The sequence below is a fragment of the Rhinichthys klamathensis genome, unplaced genomic scaffold (genome assembly GCF_029890125.1).
Source record: "Rhinichthys klamathensis goyatoka isolate OS25496 unplaced genomic scaffold, OSU_Roscu_1.1 h1tg000599l_1, whole genome shotgun sequence".
Lineage (NCBI taxonomy): Eukaryota > Metazoa > Chordata > Actinopteri > Cypriniformes > Leuciscidae > Rhinichthys > Rhinichthys klamathensis.
In genome coordinates, this window is record NW_026607054.1 from 7,501 (window position 1) to 27,706 (window position 20,206).

General features: G+C 40.2%; 1 protein-coding gene across 1 annotated transcript in view; it reads left to right on the forward strand.

The window, feature by feature from the left end:
- Nucleotides 1–17,655, forward strand: part of cdk11b (cyclin dependent kinase 11B) — a 24,568-nt gene extending 6,913 nt beyond the window's left edge. The window contains exons 5-12 of the mRNA XM_056240445.1: nucleotides 2,891–3,103; nucleotides 5,671–5,776; nucleotides 7,660–7,781; nucleotides 8,901–9,008; nucleotides 10,110–10,226; nucleotides 13,978–14,126; nucleotides 14,998–15,184; nucleotides 17,317–17,655. Coding sequence (XP_056096420.1) covers nucleotides 2,891–3,103; nucleotides 5,671–5,776; nucleotides 7,660–7,781; nucleotides 8,901–9,008; nucleotides 10,110–10,226; nucleotides 13,978–14,126; nucleotides 14,998–15,184; nucleotides 17,317–17,409 — 1,095 coding nt within the window. The 3' untranslated portion in view covers nucleotides 17,410–17,655. The remainder of the gene's footprint in view (nucleotides 1–2,890; nucleotides 3,104–5,670; nucleotides 5,777–7,659; nucleotides 7,782–8,900; nucleotides 9,009–10,109; nucleotides 10,227–13,977; nucleotides 14,127–14,997; nucleotides 15,185–17,316) is intronic.
- Nucleotides 17,656–20,206: the final 2,551 nt, after the last annotated feature.

A 20,206-nucleotide genomic window follows, 5' to 3' on the forward strand; every position in this document is an offset into this window, starting at 1 on the left:
GAGTCGGAGAATAGCGTGGACACGCGCTACACACCGCGAGCGGGCATGTCGGAGAATAGCGCGGACACAAGCTACACACCGCGAGCGGGCATGTCGGAGAATCATAGACAGTATAAGCGGAGAATAGAGCGGACACGAGCTACACACCGCGAGCGGGCATGTCGGAATAGCGCGGACACGAGCTACACACCGCGAGCGGGCACCCAACAGATTGTTTGACTATCAATAATCCCTCACATCACTCATTTTTTAAAATTATTATATAGGTGAAAACAGACTTAAGGAACAGGCTCCAGGGGTAGGCTACTATTTAGCAGCATATGCTCAGCATCAGGGGTGTTTGTTGTTTGGACAGACCTGCCCCCACTGCCAAAAAAAATCCTCAAGGAAACACTAACTCTTCTCATTTGAACTTTTCTGAAACATTAACCAAGATGGCCTAGTATTGTTGTTGATAGGAGTCTGTGTTGTCTCGTTTTAATTCTTAAAGTTAACATAATCTGACTGAGGAATCTTAGACAAGTAAATATTGTAACTGTGGTCAAATGTAAATTAACTGGTGCCTATTAGGGCTGGGTACCGAGTTCGGTACTTTTTAGGTACCGACCGAATTGCCTCGATACTACCGAGTATCGAAACATGTCTTGTTTTTCGGTACCACATTTCGGTACCTAAGTGGTTAATCTCGTCAACGTCAGTGAAACAATAAGCATGCAACATGATTGGCTGTGGCGGAAAAACACTAGTTTACGCGGCTGCCCAGAGACGCGGCTCGTCGCACGTGAGGCTGCAGTGTGTGTGTGTGTGTGTGTGTAAGCGTGCGTCCCAACCCAGATAGATAGAAAATATGTGGAAATGATCCAAAGTGTACCTATGTCATGTGCCAGACTCGATGCCAGATGCACGCGATGCAATATTTTCGACAAGATCATTGCTGCCAAGACCGGCAACACGGTAAATCTAGGCACTGAAGCGCACAAAATACACTTGAGAGTAATGGTGTTCACATCGAACGCGAATAGAGCGTCAAATACGCGTCTATCGCGTCTAGTTCGACGCTTGAATCTTCAGCTCGAGTTCAAATTTTTCAACTTGCGCGGAAGACGTTCGCGGCAAACGTGCGCGTCACTCGCGACGCCCGGCGCGAATGATGCGTCTATTCGCGTCTTTGCATTGACTATGTATGTAATCTACTCGCACAAATAATTAAATTCGCGTTCGGTGTGAACACACCATTAGTAAACACTTGTTCATTAATAAACAATTAAAATATCTCCTTGCTATTGTTTCCACATCCATAATCATTAGGCTACTTTTGCCAGTGCTTTGCTGCAAGCTTCACGTGCAGGTATATATCCCGCCCCCCAGTAGCCTATATTTAATTTAATTCACATTTATTTGTATAGCATTTTTCACAATACATATCGTTTCAAAGCAGCTTTACAGAAAATGCATGTCTAAATTACAATTTAGAGTGATCTGTTATCAGAGGTGACAGTGTAATGCATTTCAATTAATTTTCATTCAGTTTCATCGTTAATTAATGCATTAAGTTAAAGCAGAAACAATGAGCTCATTGAAGTAAAGAATACATGTTGTTAAATGATTAGGAAACATAGAAAACTTTAGCATTGGTGCTTTTTTACATACTCAAAATATGAGTGTAAAAAAGTCAACAAACTGAAATAAAAATTAGGTAATGTTATATTGTTAAACCTGGTTACATAAAATTGGTATCGAAAAAAGTATCGTTCAGGAACCGGTATCGAAGTCAAGGTATCGGTATCGGTACCGAACATTTTGTTACGATAACCAGCCCTGGTGCCTATTTAACTTTATTCAAAAATTATTATTTAATTCTGCAATTTTCCTTCATTAGCGATTATCATCAATTTGATTACACAGATATTAATTAAACTAAACAGCTAGACAATGGCATCTCTAAATTCAATAATGACATGCCTTTAACTGAAAATTGAATGTTTAATCTTATTATACATTACTGACTCTCTATCCTCCAATTTGATACTGTTAAGTGCTTTTTTGTTACAGTATATTTTAATCTTTGATAACAGTAGGTAATAAAAATACATCATGTTAGCTCTGGTCCAATTAAAAAATATAAACAAATAGAACTCAGGACATTTTTGTTCATGTAAAATATACCTCATTGTCAAGACTTGTTATATTTAGCTTTAAATAAAAAAAATACCCCCTTAATATTGTGGCAGTTTTTTCTCCGTGGTATCGAAAATGGTATAGAATATCGATATTTTTCAAGGTATCGTATCGAAGTTAGAAATTCTAGTATCGTGACAACACTAACACACACACACACACACACACTCTCACACACACTCTCTGCTGTCTGTGCTCAGGGCTGTCGGAGCGTAGAGGAGTTCCAGTGCTTGAACCGCATCGAGGAAGACACACTCTCTCACGCACACACACACACACACACACACACACTCTCACACACACTCTGCTGTCTGTGCTCAGGGCTGTCGGAGCGTAGAGGAGTTCCAGTGCTTGAACCGCATCGAGGAAGACACACTCTCTCACGCACACACACACACACACACACACACACTCTCACACACACTCTGCTGTATGTGCTCAGGGCTGTCGGAGCGTAGAGGAGTTCCAGTGCTTGAACCGCATCGAGGAGGGCTCTCACACACACACACACACACACACACACTCTCTCTCTGCTGTCTGTGCTCAGGGCTGTCGGAGCGTAGAGGAGTTCCAGTGCTTGAACTGCATTGAGGAGGGCACACTCTCTCTCACACACACACTCTCTCTCACTCACACACATACTCACACACGTGCACGCACACACACACACACACACACACTCTCACACACACTCTCTGCTGTCTGTGCTCAGGGCTGTCGGAGCGTGGAGGAGTTCCAGTGCTTGAACCGCATCGAGGAGGGCACGTATGGAGTGGTGTATCGGGCGAAAGACAAGAAGACGGATGAGATCGTGGCCCTGAAGCGGCTGAAGATGGAGAAGGAGAAGGAGGGCTTCCCCATCACCTCTCTGCGGGAGATCAACACCATCCTGAAGGCCCAGCACCCCAACATCGTCACCGTCAGGGTCAGACACACACACATGCTTTTCACTACTGTTTTAAAAAAGTAAATTATTTATGTGTTTTTTAATTTTCAATAGTGGTGGAACGAATCACAAAATTCACGGTTCGGGTCATTTACGTGTTTTGAGCCACGGATCGGATCATTTTTCGGATCAGCAAAAAAAAGAAAAAATATACATATATATAGGGAGGGAGGGGGTAACTTCGCTTTTCATTTACTTTTTAAAGCTCACTTAAAGTTCTTTGATACCACATCAAACACTACAAGCCTAACTGATAAAGTTCACACATTATTAAAAACAAGTGAACAGTCGGTAATAAAATAAGAACAAATGCTCTAATAACAAGCAGAGATGAACACTAAATAACAAATTTACAAACTCTAGCAGTATTGAGGAACAGAAATTAATAATTCCGCCTAAATGTAATAACACTATTTGTTCACAGTAGAAATTAAATATAGTTTCATCTTTATTAAAGCTGTATTTTGTTGTTTTATGAAGATTAATGACACAGACGACAGCAGGAATATTAGGCTGCCGTCACTTTAAAACCGAATAAACTGACAATCATCCGGTTTCTTTCTCAATTTTGTTTCTCTTTTGTTCATTTATGACATAACCGAGAGAATATTGCCGAGATGGGCATTTAGATGAGTATCTTGACATAAGTTTGTGTGCATGTGTCCGTTCAAGGGCAATGAAACGCGAAAGAGAAAGAAAAAAGGAAGTATGCAACAATAATTATCAATCCAAAAATCTATCTGAAAAAAGAAAATTAAAGATTGTTCAAACAATATGCCTTCCATATTTACTCTTGAATATACCTTACATATATTAAGCCTCATTAAACAAACCCTCTAGTAAGAATAGAGGATATATGTAAACCCATATATATATATATATATATATCAAGACTAGATATCTGAAATATGATATCTCTGCTATGAGAAGCCACTATTCACTTATTGAATAACATTGACAAACATTATTTAATGTTTTAAAATATATATTGCTCACTATCTGGTCATTTTAGTTTATACAGTAACTCATTTTAACAAATGAGACCTTAAATATTCGTACCAGCTATTAATCCTATTTTTGTACAATAATATTAATAAACTGGATTGTTAGTGGTGATTGAGCATGAAAAGCTCAGTGTGATTCATTGGCCCGGGTCAGAAAACCCTAGAGAAACTATTCACTAACATTGACAAAGATTATTAAATGTTATAACAATTATATATCTAACAAATATATTTCTCACTGTCAGTTCTTTTAAGTTAAATCATTTACTCAGACCTTATTGTGTCTCCTGGTACCAGCTATTTAACCGATTTGATATTAATAAGCTGGTTGTCAATGATGATTATGGACGCTGATATTAATAAACTGGGTTGTCAGTGATGATTGTTTATGGACGCTGATATTAATAAGCTTTGTTGTCAGTGATGATTATGGACGCTGATATTAATAAACTGGGTTGTTAGTGATGATTATGGACGCTGATATTAATAAACTGGGTTGTCAGTGATGATTATGGACGCTGATATTAATAAGCTGGGTTGTCAGTGATGATTATGGACGCTGATATTAATAAACTGGGTTGTTAGTGATGATTATGGACGCTGATATTAATAAACTGGGTTGTCAGTGATGATTGTTTATGGACGCTGATATTAATAAGCTTTGTTGTCAGTGATGATTATGGACGCTGATATTAATAAACTGGGTTGTTAGTGATGATTATGGACGCTGATATTAATAAACTGGGTTGTCAGTGATGATTATGGACGCTGATATTAATAAGCTGGGTTGTCAGTGATGATTATGGACGCTGATATTAATAAGCTGGGTTGTCAGTGATGATTATGGACGCTGATATTAATAAACTGGGTTGTCAGTGATGATTATGGACGCTGATATTAATAAACTGGGTTGTCAGTGATGATTATGGACGCTGATATTAATAAGCTGGGTTGTCAGTAATGATTATGGACGCTGATATTAATAAACTGGGTTGTCAGTGATGATTATGGACGCTGATATTAATAAACTGGGTTGTCAGTGATGATTATGGACGCTGATATTAATAAGCTGGGTTGTCAGTGATGATTATGGACGCTGATATTAATAAACTGGGTTGTCAGTGATGATTATGGACGCTGATATTAATAAGCTGGGTTGTCAGTGATGATTATGGACGCTGATATTAATAAACTGGGTTGTCAGTGATGATTATGGACGCTGATATTAATAAACTGGGTTGTCAGTGATGATTATGGACGCTGATATTAATAAGCTGGGTTGTCAGTAATGATTATGGACGCTGATATTAATAAACTGGGTTGTTAGTGATGATTATGGACGCTGATATTAATAAACTGGGTTGTCAGTGATGATTATGGACGCTGATATTAATAAGCTGGGTTGTCAGTGATGATTATGGACGCTGATATTAATAAACTGGGTTGTCAGTGATGATTATGGACGCTGATATTAATAAGCTGGGTTGATTGTTCAGTGTGGTCCGTGTGTGTCTGAATCTCTCGTGTGTGCTTCTCTTACAGGAGATCGTCGTCGGCAGTAATATGGACAAAATCTACATTGTGATGAATTATGTTGAGCATGACCTGAAGAGTCTCATGGAGACCATGAAACAGCCCTTCCTGCCTGGTATGACCTTTGACCTTTGACCTTACCCTTAGTTAGTGCTGGGCGGTATACCGGTTCAAACCGAACGTGTGTCCCTGTTCACTGGTGATGCTCAGATGTGTGTGATACTGAGACGGGGAAGATGAAAAGGTTACACTATAGCGGATCGCTGTCAGATTATATTCGTGTTTCCCATTCAATGGTTCACAATATCAACACAGCCTTCTATATAAATCTATTAGTGGTCGGATTTGACATCGACATAAACATGAGCACTGCACGTGTCAGTCAAACGCGCGCGGGTGTTTTTATATGAGTGTATCTGAAGTGATTTCAATTGAATCTTTCATTATCTTATCTGATAAAGTTTTGTAATGAAACTGCCGCTCCTACCGCGCACCTATTTGTAAACACTGGAAACCTGTATTAACACTAGTGTGGATTTGTTCTACAATATTCACTCATGACAGTAAAACAGGGCATTTTAAGTCAATCTACTGCAGGATTTCCTCTCTCACTCAGTAGAAACTGTGGTTAACACCAATCATGCTTCGAAAATAATGATACCGTCATACACTCACCTAAAGGATTATTAGGAACACCATACTAATACTGTGTTTGACCCCCTTTCGCCTTCAGAACTGCCTTAATTCTACGTGGCATTGATTCAACAAGGTGCTGAAAGCATTCTTTAGAAATGTTGGCCCATTTTGATAGGATAGCATCTTGCAGTTGATGGAGATTTGTGGGATTCACATCCAGGGCACGAAGCTCCCGTTCCACCACATCCCAAAGATGCTCTATTGGGTTGAGATCTGGTGACTGTGGGGGCCATTTTAGTACAGTGAACTCATTGTCATGTTCAAGAAACCAATTTGAAATGATTCGAGCTTTGTGACATGGTGCATTATCCTGCTGGAAGTAGCCATCAGAGGATGGGTACATGGTGGCCATAAAGGGATGGACATGGTCAGAAACAATGCTCAGGTAGGCCGTGGCATTTAAACGATGCCCAATTGGCACTAAGGGGCCTAAAGTGTGCCAAGAAAACATCCCCCACACCATTACACCACCACCACCAGCCTGCACAGTGGTAACAAGGCATGATGGATCCATGTTCTCATTCTCTTTACGCCAAATTCTGACTCTACCATCTGAATGTCTCAACAGAAATCGAGACTCATCAGACCAGGCAACATTTCTCCAGTCTTCAACTGTTCAATTTTGGTGAGCTCTTGCAAATTGTAGCCTCTTTTTCCTATTTGTAGTGGAGATGAGTGGTACCCGGTGGGGTCTTCTGCTGTTGTAGCCCATCCGCCTCAAGGTTGTGCGTGTTGTGGCTTCACAAATGCTTTGCTGCATACCTCGGTTGTAACGAGTGGTTATTTCAGTCAAAGTTGCTCTTCTATCAGCTTGAATCAGTCGGCCCATTCTCCTCTGACCTCTAGCATCAACAAGGCATTTTCGCCCACAGGACTGCCGCATACTGGATGTTTTTCCCTTTTCACACCATTCTTTGTAAACCCTAGAAATGGTTGTGCGTGAAAATCCCAGTAACTGAGCAGATTGTGAAATACTCAGACCGGCCCGTCTGGCACCAACAACCATGCCACGCTCAAAATTGCTTAAATCACCTTTCTTTCCCATTCTGACATTCAGTTTGGAGTTCAGGAGATTGTCTTGACCAGGACCACACCCCTAAATGCATTGAAGCAACTGCCATGTGATTGGTTGATTAGAAAATTGCATTAATGAGAAATTGAACAGGTGTTCCTAATAATTCTTTAGGTGAGTGTATACTGAGATGTAAATGTTTGGTGATGCCGCCCAGCACTAGCCTCAGGGATGATGATGTGGTGTCTGGATGCGGAGCTTGACCTGTGCTGTGTGTGTGTCCCGTGGAGGCGAGGTCAAGACCCTGATGATCCAGCTGCTCAGGGGCGTTCGGCACCTGCATGATAACTGGATCCTGCACCGCGACCTGAAGACCTCGAACCTGCTGCTCAGCCACAAGGGCATCCTCAAGGTCACACTGGCCTCAACACAACTCTCATGGAAATTGTTTTATCCATTGTTTTATTCAGATTAATGATAAGAAATAATGCATTTTCCTAAGATGGGAAGGTTTGATTTGCTCTGAGCCTATCAGCTGGATTCATCCGTTACCAGGGCTGGGCTAAACATATACATTTTTGATATTTTTGATTAAATCAACTGATATTGATTCCTAAATCCCCAGTTCGATGTTTTAGTCAGTCGATGCGAGAACTATCTTCCCTAAACACTATTCGTAGCTCCTGCCATCCAATAATCACAATAACCTTTGACACTTTTGATATGAAACAAAGTGTGTGTGTCTTTAATGTGTGCTGACACACAGATCGCTGTTGAACCGTTCAAACGTTTGGCATCGGTAAGATTTTTAATGTTTTTAAATAAATAAGTCTCTTCTTCTCACCAAGACTGTGTTTATTTGATTAAAAATACAAAAAAGTAATATTAATATTAATTATTATTATCAGTGTTGAAGACAGTTGTGTACACGTTTTTTTTAGGATTCTTTTGATGAATAGAAATAGAATAGAATAAAAAATAAACATTTATTCAGCAAGTGACAGTAAAGACATTTATAATGTTACAAAAGATTATATTTCAGATAAATGCAGTTCTTTTGAACTTTCTATTCATCAAAGAATCCTGAAATAAAAGTCTACACACCTGTCTTCAACACTGATAATAATCATAAATGTTTCTTGATCATCAGATCCTCATATTAGAGTGATTTCTGAAGGATCATGTGACACTGAAGACTGGAGTAATGATGCTGAAAATACAGCTTTATCACAGGAATAAATTACACTTTAATATATATTCACATAGAAAACAGATTTACATTAGAATAATACTTCAAAATATTACTTTTTGGTATTTTTAATCAAATAAATGCAGCCTTGGTGAGCAGAAGAAGTACCAAACTTTTGAATGGCAGTGTGTATCCAGATGAATCTATCGAATCGAGATTGGAATTGAATCGTGAAGTTTGTGTCAATGCCCGGCCCTGCTCGTTACACATCATCACTTGTTTGCATATATCATTTTAATGTGTTATTTATAATATCGTCTAAGATGTGAATGTGTGTTGTAGATTGGAGACTTTGGTCTGGCACGAGAGTACGGCTCCCCGCTCAAGCCCTACACACCTGTGGTGGTCACGCTGTGGTACCGGTCACCTGACCTGCTGCTGGGGGCAAAGGTCAGTCGATGACATCATCACACACACACACACACACACACCTGCAGGACAGAGCCAGAGATCAGGACGCCCCAAACATAATCACTAAATACACTTTAATGTGTGTACAGAGAGCAAGAATTGGGATCCAACCATATTTTTCTCAGTAAACACAAATATATAAGCCTTTAAGACCGACCTGTCATGAGCTTCTGGATAAAGTGATGACTTTTTAAACAATATTTCTGTAGCTTACACAGTAAAATGTATTGTCCCTGACAAAAACCACAGAGTCCGTCACATAAAAATCAGGCTACAGCCTTTTATAGATAAACTAAAGTTTCATTAAAAGCTGTTCACATATTGACAATAAAAAAGTGATTAATACATGAAGCCGTTACATATAACGAAGACAAATCCTCAAAGCAAATAGAGTCAAATGTATGTGTACACATATACAGCTTTACATAAAATCATGATCCTAATATGTTCATGCCTTATACAGTTTGCATTTTGAAAAGATATAAACAATCAGATTTGCTATATAGTATATATTTTGTAATGAGAAGTAAATAATAATAAATGTAAATTTTATATATGTGAATATTTTTTTGTAAATGTCAAATGTATTGTTTTTTAGAGCTGGGCAACGATTAATCGCATCCAAAATATATATGTGTGTGTACGGTGTATAATTATTTTGTATATATAAATACACAGGCATGCTTGTATATATTTCAGAAATATTTACATATTTTAACCCTTAATGTATGTATATATATTGATATATAATTTATATTATAAATATTTTATATATAAATAACACAGTTTTCTTAATTATATACATGCATGTGTGTGTGTATTTATACCAAATAATTATACACAGTACACACACACACATTATGCAAACACAGACTTTTATTTTGGATGCATTAATCGTTGCACAGCTCTATTGTTTTTGTACTGGAATGTTTCGTAAGGATAAATGATGCAACCGATGTTTCTTTCGTCTCCTCTTCAACAACCTCACGTGTGAAACACCAGTATTGGAGTTGAGGTGTTGATGGTGGACGTTCGCTCTCGCTCTGCTGTGTAACTGATCATTAGTGTTCCTCCTGACAGGAGTACTCCACGGCCGTGGACATGTGGTCGGTGGGCTGCATATTCGGGGAGCTGCTCACACAGAAGCCTCTATTCCCTGGCAAATCCGAGATCGATCAAATTAACAAAATCTTCAAGGTATGTTTCATCACTTCCTGAATGTGTTCAGTTAATTAAACCAGTGATCTTTGATAACACTATACCCATCAGTGTTGATATTCATATCCATTATTTATTGTCCTCGATAGATATTTATTTCCACAGACTGTACCATTCATCACGCATAACACAGAAGTGTGAACACATAAATAGTAGGGCTGTCAGTTAAACGCGTTATTAACGTCGTTAACGCAAACCCATTTTAACGGCGTTCATTTTTTTTATCGCGCGATTAACGGTCTTTTTGGCCTAGCAAACTTTGTAGTTTTTTTTTCACATGCTTTTGCAACAGGACGCCGCTGCGCTATGAAACCCATTCATTTCAATGGCTTGCGCCGCGCGAGGACGTTTTGAAAGCGCAAGCGGATCTAGCTAGACCGGAAACAAAACAACAGGCACGCCGCACACACTTGTTTGGGCTTGCGAGCCGGATGCGCGAGCGCGAATCTCTCGCTCAGATACACGCTGCTCTTGTAAGAATTTTCTCTGGGCTCGCTCAGACAATATGTGCCTGCACTTAAAACGTGTTCAGTGCAATTGCGAATCTCTCCTCTTCCCCAGCTAACAATTTTAGGTTATAATAACGTTTTCATAACGTTCCCATTAAGTTTTAGAAACGTTATTTCTGAATGTTATAGGAACGTTCAAAACGTCCAGTTTTGAGTGGATGACGAGCGCGAGACGCCGAAATGGATGCCAATAAGATTCTGAATGGAAAGTTTACTTTTAAAAAGTTGCCAAATGGTTCCATTGACGAGACCAAAGTGATCTGTGTGTTTTGTCGTTGTGAACTGAGCTATCGTCATCGCAGCACGTCCAGTCTGAAATACCACTTGATGATGGCCAAGCACACACACACACACACACACACACACACAGCTGATGCGAATTCTCCACCCCCTCGTCAATATCAGGACCTCGTCAGTATTTATTTCACCCTTTTATTGATGGACAGTGTTACATTGTGTGAGAGATTATTTGCTCCAAGTGAGAATGTTAGTGTGAAATTGAACACAGTATAGACCAATTTCCAGCCGACGTCACAGTTACGTCACAGCGCTAGCTGGTGGCAGAACAAAGGGAAAACTGGAGGCGGTGAATACAAACCAGCACAGATTCGGCTACAAAATAAGGATCTTAAATTATTCTTATTATTATTAAATGTCATCTTGTAGTGTTGTTGGGTGCAAGAATCAATGAAACATGAATATGCTTTATCTGCAATTTTTTATTTCTAGAAAATATTCACATTATTAAAATTGCACCGTAATGTCACTCTTTACATTGTCGTCTTCATGGCGCTGGCTCGGCAGAACTGCGGATCGTACACACAAGTCTTGCACATCACCATTCAGCACATAGTTATTATAGGCATCTAAAGATTTACATGCCCTCCGTTTCTCTATCAGGTAGGTGTAGAAGTCAGGCCACTCAACCGGAGGTAGCGTTAACGTTAATCCTGTCAGATCCTCAATGAGTGTACGGGTCGGCCGGTTCCGTCCGTTAAAATTAACTTTTGCAAATAACAATCGCGGTCCTGGACAGTGAGTGACCTTGCACATTAAGATAAAATCGGATTTTCTCCAGTCATTGTTAAAAACAAGCTAACAAAACTTGCAGACTTTACGTTAGTGAAGCGGCCAGAGGGATCGTTCTGCCACCACTTAAGCTCCGCCCACATAAAAACGTCACCATGTTTACCAACTGAAAATTGGTCTATATGCCAATGTTGTTTTCAATAAAAAACATTTGCACAAAGCAAGCCGATCCACTTTTCCATGTGGATAAGAGCATTAAAATGAGAAAAAATAATGGGACAAAAAGAAATCAAGAGACATTTAGAATAGATAAAAATGTGCGATTAAATATTTTAATCGTTTGACAGCACTAATAAATAGACATTGCAAAAAAAAAAGAAATGTTGATCTGCGGTTGCTGAGGACATTCAAACTATAATGTTGCTGATAATCATGTGCATGAATTTATTTTATTTTTTTTACATAGTTTGTTAGGAGGGACCGGGTGAGTCCTCTATCATAGGAAGATTTGTTTGCAAACACACACCGGTGGCTGATGACTATTACCAGCGCTTGGTGGCCGCAATAATGCAGATATTTACAGATTAATCGTGATAAATAAACACTTATTTTTACATCAGAATTCGGGATGCACGATGTATCGGCCACCATATCGGTATCGGCTGATATATGTTCATTATTAAAGTTATCGTTATCGGCCTGATAAGAAAATCTGTCGGATATATTAAAGCTGATGAATAGTGTATTATTTCCTTCAGCTGAGACGCTTCAGATGCGCACTGGTCATCATGATGGTGTTGAATTGCTTAAATATGATTGGAATCACTTCAAAAAAGGAAAATCCAGTTCAGTGCAACATGTGCAGCCCAAGCCTGTCATGACAACATCATAATTGTGTGTTTAAGACGTGGCTTTCACTGTGAGACTTTTGATTTTGTAACCAGGCTCTCAAAGTATATACAAATTTGGATTCAGATTCATTGGCCAATATATCGGTTATCGGCTTTCCAATGTAGCTCAAACACAAAACTGCCGAATCCCGTTGTAAATGCTGTCTGTTGTGTACAGTATCCCGGATTAGGATTAGGATTAGTGCGGTCCGGAATGGGATTTGGATGGGTGCCCAGACGGTGCAATACTTTTGGCAAGTAAAAAAATGGCAAGAGGAAATTAATAAACGTCAGTCTTTGAATGCTTGATCCCACGAGTGAAGTAATTAGAGTTGGAGTAATGAGTTTAGCTGGATAATGCCTGTTAATGTCTAAGAAGACTGTGGTTTTGACTAGGGGGCGTTATATCTATTATATAATATCAAGGTTGATATGTGGCTTTTTTTATTATAAGCATATGCGATATGTTTTTCTGCTTGCTTGATGAGTTGGAAGCAGGACTTTTATTTTGAAAGTGCGGGAACATTCTCCGTCTGCATTAGTTCACTATCTCTGCTTAACCGGTCTGTCTAATAATGATTGCCCAGTTGTTTGATGGGATTATAAGTGCCAATACTGGCATGTCAGCTTCTCAAAGCCATAGATGTCCTCTTCTTTCAGTGTTAGCATGTCACAGAAGTACTCGATGAGACCCAGCACAAGAGGCACTTTCGAAAACGCCTCACTCTTTATAGGGCACCTCCTATTGTGCTTCTTTTTTTTTTGCCTGAAATTGAGTTGTTTGTGCATGTAAATGATCTTTCAAAGTGAAAGCCGCGTTTGTAGTCCTGCCATTACAACATCAGCAAAAAACAGTGTGTCATCACACAGAGGTTGCATAAGTACATTTATTCAGCAACCACAATATAGTCGAGATTCATGTTTTGATTTATTAGTTCATCAGTGGAGATCTTCACTTCCTCGGCGCTGCTTCTGCGGTGTAGAGAGCGCAGGGTTGCCAGATTGCAGATATTTAAGTAACACCAGGCAGAGATGTATCATTTTAAGAGAAAAGCTCTGATTGGGGGATTTCAACACAATGTGACACTCAACACTTGCAGTCTGTCATATTGTGTGTCCTTTTTTCTCCCATCAATAATATATCGCATGTTAATAGTCACAGTTATCGTTTACTGACCGTGGTGTCGTCTCAGTCACGCCCGCTGAGGAACGTTCCTCGTCACAGTTAGCACTACTTTAGGAGTTGCTGGACTGGACGTGTTCACAGCTGACGTGTGTGTGTGTGTGTGTGTGTGTGTGTAGGACCTGGGCTCCCCCAGTGAGAAGATCTGGCCGGGATACAGTGAGCTTCCAGCGGTGAAGAAGATGACGTTCACAGAGTATCCCTACAACAACCTGCGCAAGCGCTTCGGTGCGCTGCTGTCCGACCAGGGCTTCGACCTCATGAACAAGTGAGCGCAACACTAGCGTAGAGGAGGGGTTTATGTGTTTACTACAATTACTGGTCACACTTTATACAGAGGGAGTGCCTTGACGTCACTGGCAGAAGAGCGTCTGGAGTTAACAGAGGAAACTGAGAAAACGCCAGAAATCATGTTTTACTCACATTTATATGAGCCGGATTTCCACGCCGGGAAATACATAAAGCAAATTTGCCTGTGAACGCTTATATTTATATAAATACAATATAGGTCTAAATCCCATGTGATCACTCATATCAATGTTATATAAATCATCATGTCTTCCAGCCCTAAACCTTGTGTAGTTTTTTATCAGTGTTTATTTAAAAACATCCAATTATGCAGAATATAAGATGGTAAATATTTAATTGAGTTCTATACAGTATATAACAATATACAGGGTGTGATTTTACCCCTAAATTCAGCATGTTGAGTTATATACAGTTGTTGATTGTTCATGTTAGTTCCAGCGTTAGCAAATAACTTGTGATTTTAAACGTGTATTAAGGAAGTTATTCTGATTCAAAATTATTAAAACAATAATGATGCGCACCGATAAATCATTTAGAATAAACACTGTGATATTACTTTAAAAAAGTGTTGACAATACATAATGACTTATAGATCATGTTGGGTGTAGCGGCACCTTAACGGTAGAAATAAGCGTTGCTGTGAGATAGAGCGATGTTCACATCAGCTGCTCCTGACATCAAGTCACGTCAGCTTTATTTATACTGAGTGTTTCACAGCAGCTTTACAGAGATAACAGGAGAATAATGCAACACAGTTTGTTTCCAGAAGAGAATAGCGTCACAGTTCGTTCAGTGATGTTTCATTACAGGGCTTTCTCTCACCGTCTCAGGTTTCTGACGTACTGCCCTGCGAAGCGGATCAGCGCTGACGAGGCGCTCAAACACGAGTACCTGCGCGAGACGCCGCTCCCCATCGAACCCTCCATGTTCCCCACCTGGCCGGCCAAGAGCGAGCAGCAGCGCGTGAAGCGAGGGACCAGCCCGCGCGCGCCCGAGGGAGGACAGTTCAGCCAGATGGTGCTCATCTTTCTTACTCTATCATTTTATCCTTTAAAGGTGCAGTGTGTAAGTTTTAACAGCATCTAGTGGTGAGGTTGTGAACTGCACCCAACAGAAGTTATGCTGGCCGACAGGAAGTGATGTCGTCGTCTGAGACGGCAGAGAGTCGCCAGTTAAACACTGAGGTTTCTTTATAAAGATAAATTTAGAAATTAGGTTTACTTAATTATTCAGTAAAACGATGTAATTGCGAATATTATTGTGACTTGTTCATCATTGTGTCAGTGTTTTATTCGCTGACTTTAGCAGCTTCTTATCATGAAGAACAACATAGTGACGAAACGCGTTTGTCCGTTCAGGGCCACCGTAGAAACGTGTGTAAGCGGACCCGCGGTGTGTGTAGAGAGAAACGCCTCATTCTAAGCTAATAAACACACAACGCTTCATTATGTAGATCTTTATACACCACTGAACACATTATGTATATGATACTGCATTTCTGTCAACAGATCCTCCTAAATATTACACACTGCACCTTTAAAACTCATCTTTGATCACCAAAATGACATACCGTAAAACTTCAAATAGTAGCCCGGGCTTTTATTTTCCCAAATCGTCGAACTGCACCGGCTTGTATTTGAGACAGGCGTCTATATGAGACAGGCCTTTATAATTTAACGTTGAGATGTTGTTCATTGAGTGTAAGCCTAGAGTCTCTAATCTCTAAAAATCTCCAAATGCTCCACGTGAAACTGCGGTCTTCCAACCTTTACTATTGCGTCAATTCATTTTTATTTACATGTGCGAGGGAGAGAGAGCAAGACAGCGCTCGTGTTGTTTGAAGACGTGAGAGTGCGTGCTCTCTCAGAGAGAGAGTCTCTCTCTCTCTCTCTCTCTCTCTCTCTCTCTCTCTCTCTCTCTCTCTCTCTCTCTCTCTCTCTCTCTCTCTCTCTCTCTCTCTCTCTCTCTGCTCGTTAAGCGCCCTGTCAAGCGCAGCAGTCATTCTATTCTACATCACTCACCGATCAAAAAAGGCTTTGGCGGGACAAAAATTTGCTTGGCGGCCGCCAAAAAGCGAACGATCTGACGGTTTTAGAAGATTAAATACAACCCGAAACTAAAAAAACAGACCCGGCCTCTATTTGAGACCGGCCTTTACCCAGACCTACAGCCACACCAGGCGTGTAAATGAGACAGGCGTCTATTTGGGACTCGGCTATTATTTGAAGTTTTACGGTATTAAAAGTCTTCATGCCTTAAAATATCTTGAATGTAACTCGACACCCTTGCCTCATTTAGTATGCGTGGTTCTATGAATATGCAGATGAGCCCCGCCTCCACTCACTCACTCAGCTCAGAGATCCACTGGTTGACGATCACACGTTGATCTGATTGGTTACAAGGTCGTTTGTGACGTCAGAAACACCAGCGATTTCAAACCGTGTTTTTGAGACTGTCTTTGGTTCACTGCAGTTTTAAGCAGGAAATACTCAGCAATGCTGTCGACTTTTTCATCTTCAGAACACAAATGTAGATATTTTAATGAAATCTGAGAGATTTCTGTCCCTCCATTGACTGTTACGCAACTACCACTGATGCTTCAAAACGTTCACAAAGAGATCGTAAAACTAATCTATATGATTTGAGCTGAAGAGACTCGATCGCTTTATATGATGAACAGATGTAATTTAGGCTTTTATTCACATATGAACGGAATTCGAAGCATACTTTAGTAAAAGCCTAAATTACATCTGTTCATCATATAAAGCGATCGAGTCTCTTCAGAAGATCTGGACTAAACTGTTCAGTTCATATAGATTAGTTTTACGATCCCTTTATAAACATTTTAATGCGTCACAGTGGTAGTTGCGTAACTGTCAATGGAGGGACAGAAATCTCTCAGATTTCATTAAAATATCTTCATTTGTGTTCTGAAGATGAAAAAGTCGTACAGGTTTGGAACGACATGAGGGAGAGTTATTAATGACACGACTTTAATTATTGGGTGAATTATCCCTTTAAACCTGTTCTGAATCACAGTTGACCAAGACAATACTTTTAGTAAATCACTGTCTATTCATGTCGTCTGTTTCTTCCTGTAATTGCTGGTTATTGTTACTGATTCTCCTGTCTTCTGCTGTGCTCTTCAGGGTGATGATGATCTCAAAGACACGGGTTTCCACTTGACCAGTGCGAACCAGGGCGCGTCCAAAGCCGGTCCGGGGTTCAGCCTGAAGTTCTGAGCCGGATCTGCGTCTGTGCGCTCGCTGGGTTCCTCTGAACGCGTCTGTCATGACGCTGAGACTCTCTGAGAGCAGTTCACTGAACTCCACCGGCACACACACACACACACACTCTTCTCACCGGCGCCGAGGACCTCCGTGAAGCTCGAGTGCTTCACATTCCTCATGCTCCTCTGAAATATAATGCGTTGGTTTGTCTTGCTTGGTTCTTTTGTCCAGCGTTTTCAGACCTCTTATTTTTCTCTCCATCTGCAATGGTAGTTGAGGAGTAGGATCAAAGACTCGTTTTAGTGATATATGAATATTAAATAAAACTGTTTTGAAAACATTGGGCTTTTTGAATACTTAATTCTGGTTGGCTGGACGGTGTGCGTTCAAATCGTTCAAACTAAATTCATAAACGCTCCTATCCTGGAGACCCTGGAAGGTTCTGTATGTGAACCGCCTGAGAGAAGCTGTTCTTCTGAGGAGCCGCTCGCACTGAATGCCTCTTCCCAGTTCCCAGTGTTAGCGGACACGCTGGACACCCGGCGGACGAGGTGTAACCTCAGCGTCTCTCGCATGACACGACAGATTCAACTTTGTGTGCTCCACCGTCCTGCTGCTTTGCGATGTGTTTCTGTGAACCGGTCCTAAAAGTGTCCAAAATGACATATTTACATGTTTGTTCCTTGGAAAAAATGTCTTCATGTCTTAAAATATCTTAAATGTAACTCGACACCCTTGCCTCATTTAGTATGAATATGCAAATGAGCCCCACCTCAACTCAATCACACAGCTATCGCTGTAATGCTAGTCATGCTAGTACTTTGACATGGCATTCAACTTTTTTTGTGTTCCACTGTCCTGCTGCTTTGTGATGTGTTTCTGTGCTCTGTGTGTGTGTGTGTGTGTGTGTGCAGTTTTGCTTTAATGAAGGCCGAGTCACTCTCACACACAAAGAGAAACATTGAGGAGCACAGAAACTTCCCTGTGAGGTTATCAATGAAATAGTGAGCAAGTAAAGTGTGCTTCATCCTCCACCCTGCTTCACGTCGAGTGAGTCTGTCTTTAAGTCCCTCTGTTGTCAATAACTCTATCCCTTAAAACTCATCTTTCATCACCAGTTATCATCCTTGGTGTGAACGGGCCTTTATTCATTAATAATCTTTCCCATACACTAACACTAAATCTGAATCTGATAATCACAAGTGCTGCATGAATGCCAAACACCATTGCTTCTTCATGTCTTGAGAAGATGTTGGCATATTTGATTTGAGAGCTACAGTACAGATGTTTTCCACTGAGTAACAATGTATATTCAGGTCTTCAGCTTTCAGAAGACTTCGACAGCACTTCAGTCACACAGACTACTTCTGTTAGGCTCGTTTTTTATTTGTATTTTTTAAAGCAGACTGCATATTCTTCACAAATCCTGCTTTTGTTTTCTGAGTGTCTTATGGGTTTGGAACAATATGAAAGTATTCTGTTATGTGCAAATCTCCAAGTCATTTGTCTAGAGTTAAATCCCCTCTTGCTCCTCATTATATAATGTCTCCAGTCGTTTGTTTCCAGCTGTAGAGGGTTTCAGGAGTGAGACGTCTACACTCATGACCGCTGGTTTTCCACAAGCTTTTCCACTCTTTAAATCTCTGCCATGTCTTCAAGATTGCTAATAAACGCTTGTAATGCTGATGGGTGGCATCTTGCACGCGTTAAAGACCGAAACGGACCGAGTCGAACCCCTTTGAATTACAACAGAATTGAAACCAGAAACTGGATCTCCACCAATATTTCATACTGTTGATTATTTCGTCTATGAAAGGAAAATGCTTGTGGAATATAGTGAGAGAGCTCGTGGTGTTCAGCTGTGCACTAATACCGCTAATCTTAAACCAGCTAAATTCATATTTAAAATGAACTCTCAAATCACGCTGATATTGTGAATCATCAGGTTTTGTTCATGTGACCTTCAGTACTGAAGAAACAAAGACGTTCAGAAATGCATATCCATTTTTAAAATGAGTTTGGTGTAATTTTAAAGTGAGCACCAATGAAGTATTTTCACTCAGCCACAATTTCTGACTCAATTAAAGGCTTCAAATTGATAGAATAAATTGTTTTATTTGGCAAAATAAGAAATGTATTTACAACACGTAAAAACCCTGATATCAAAACGTTTAGCAATGTGAATGGACTGGTATGAATATGTGCCCGAGTGAGTGATGCTCCACTGCCCTGTGGTGAACAACAGGATCAGGGTCAGAGGACGCTGGTCCGAGCTCATGTTCTGGCTATAATCCGTGTCTTATATTAATTAAAATTTCCTGATAATTTACTCTCCCACGTCATCCAAAAGTTTGTCTTTCTTTCTTCAGCGGAAAAGAAATGAAGGCTTTTGAGGAAAACATTCCAGGATGTTTCTCCATATAGTGACTTCAATGGGGTCCAACGGGTCGAAGGTCCAAATTGGTCAGTTAAATAAACATTTATATACTTTTTAACCACAAATGCTGGTCTTGCATGAGCTGTGATGTGACACACATTACGTAATCAGGTTGAAAGGTCAAGCGTGACGTAGGCACAAGAACAGACCCAGTGTTTAGAAAGTGAACGTGCAAAGACTGAGTCAAACGCCATTTACAAAAAAATTAAATAAATAAAAGGTAAAACAAAGATGTCAGACAATTTTGAATTTGGAGGAGAAAAGGAGTTTTTCGCCCTTCCCTACATTTTTTAACCGGAACACGCTTGACCTTTCAACGTGATCAAGTAATGTGTCGCATCACAGCTTGTGCAAGACCAGCATTTGTGGTTA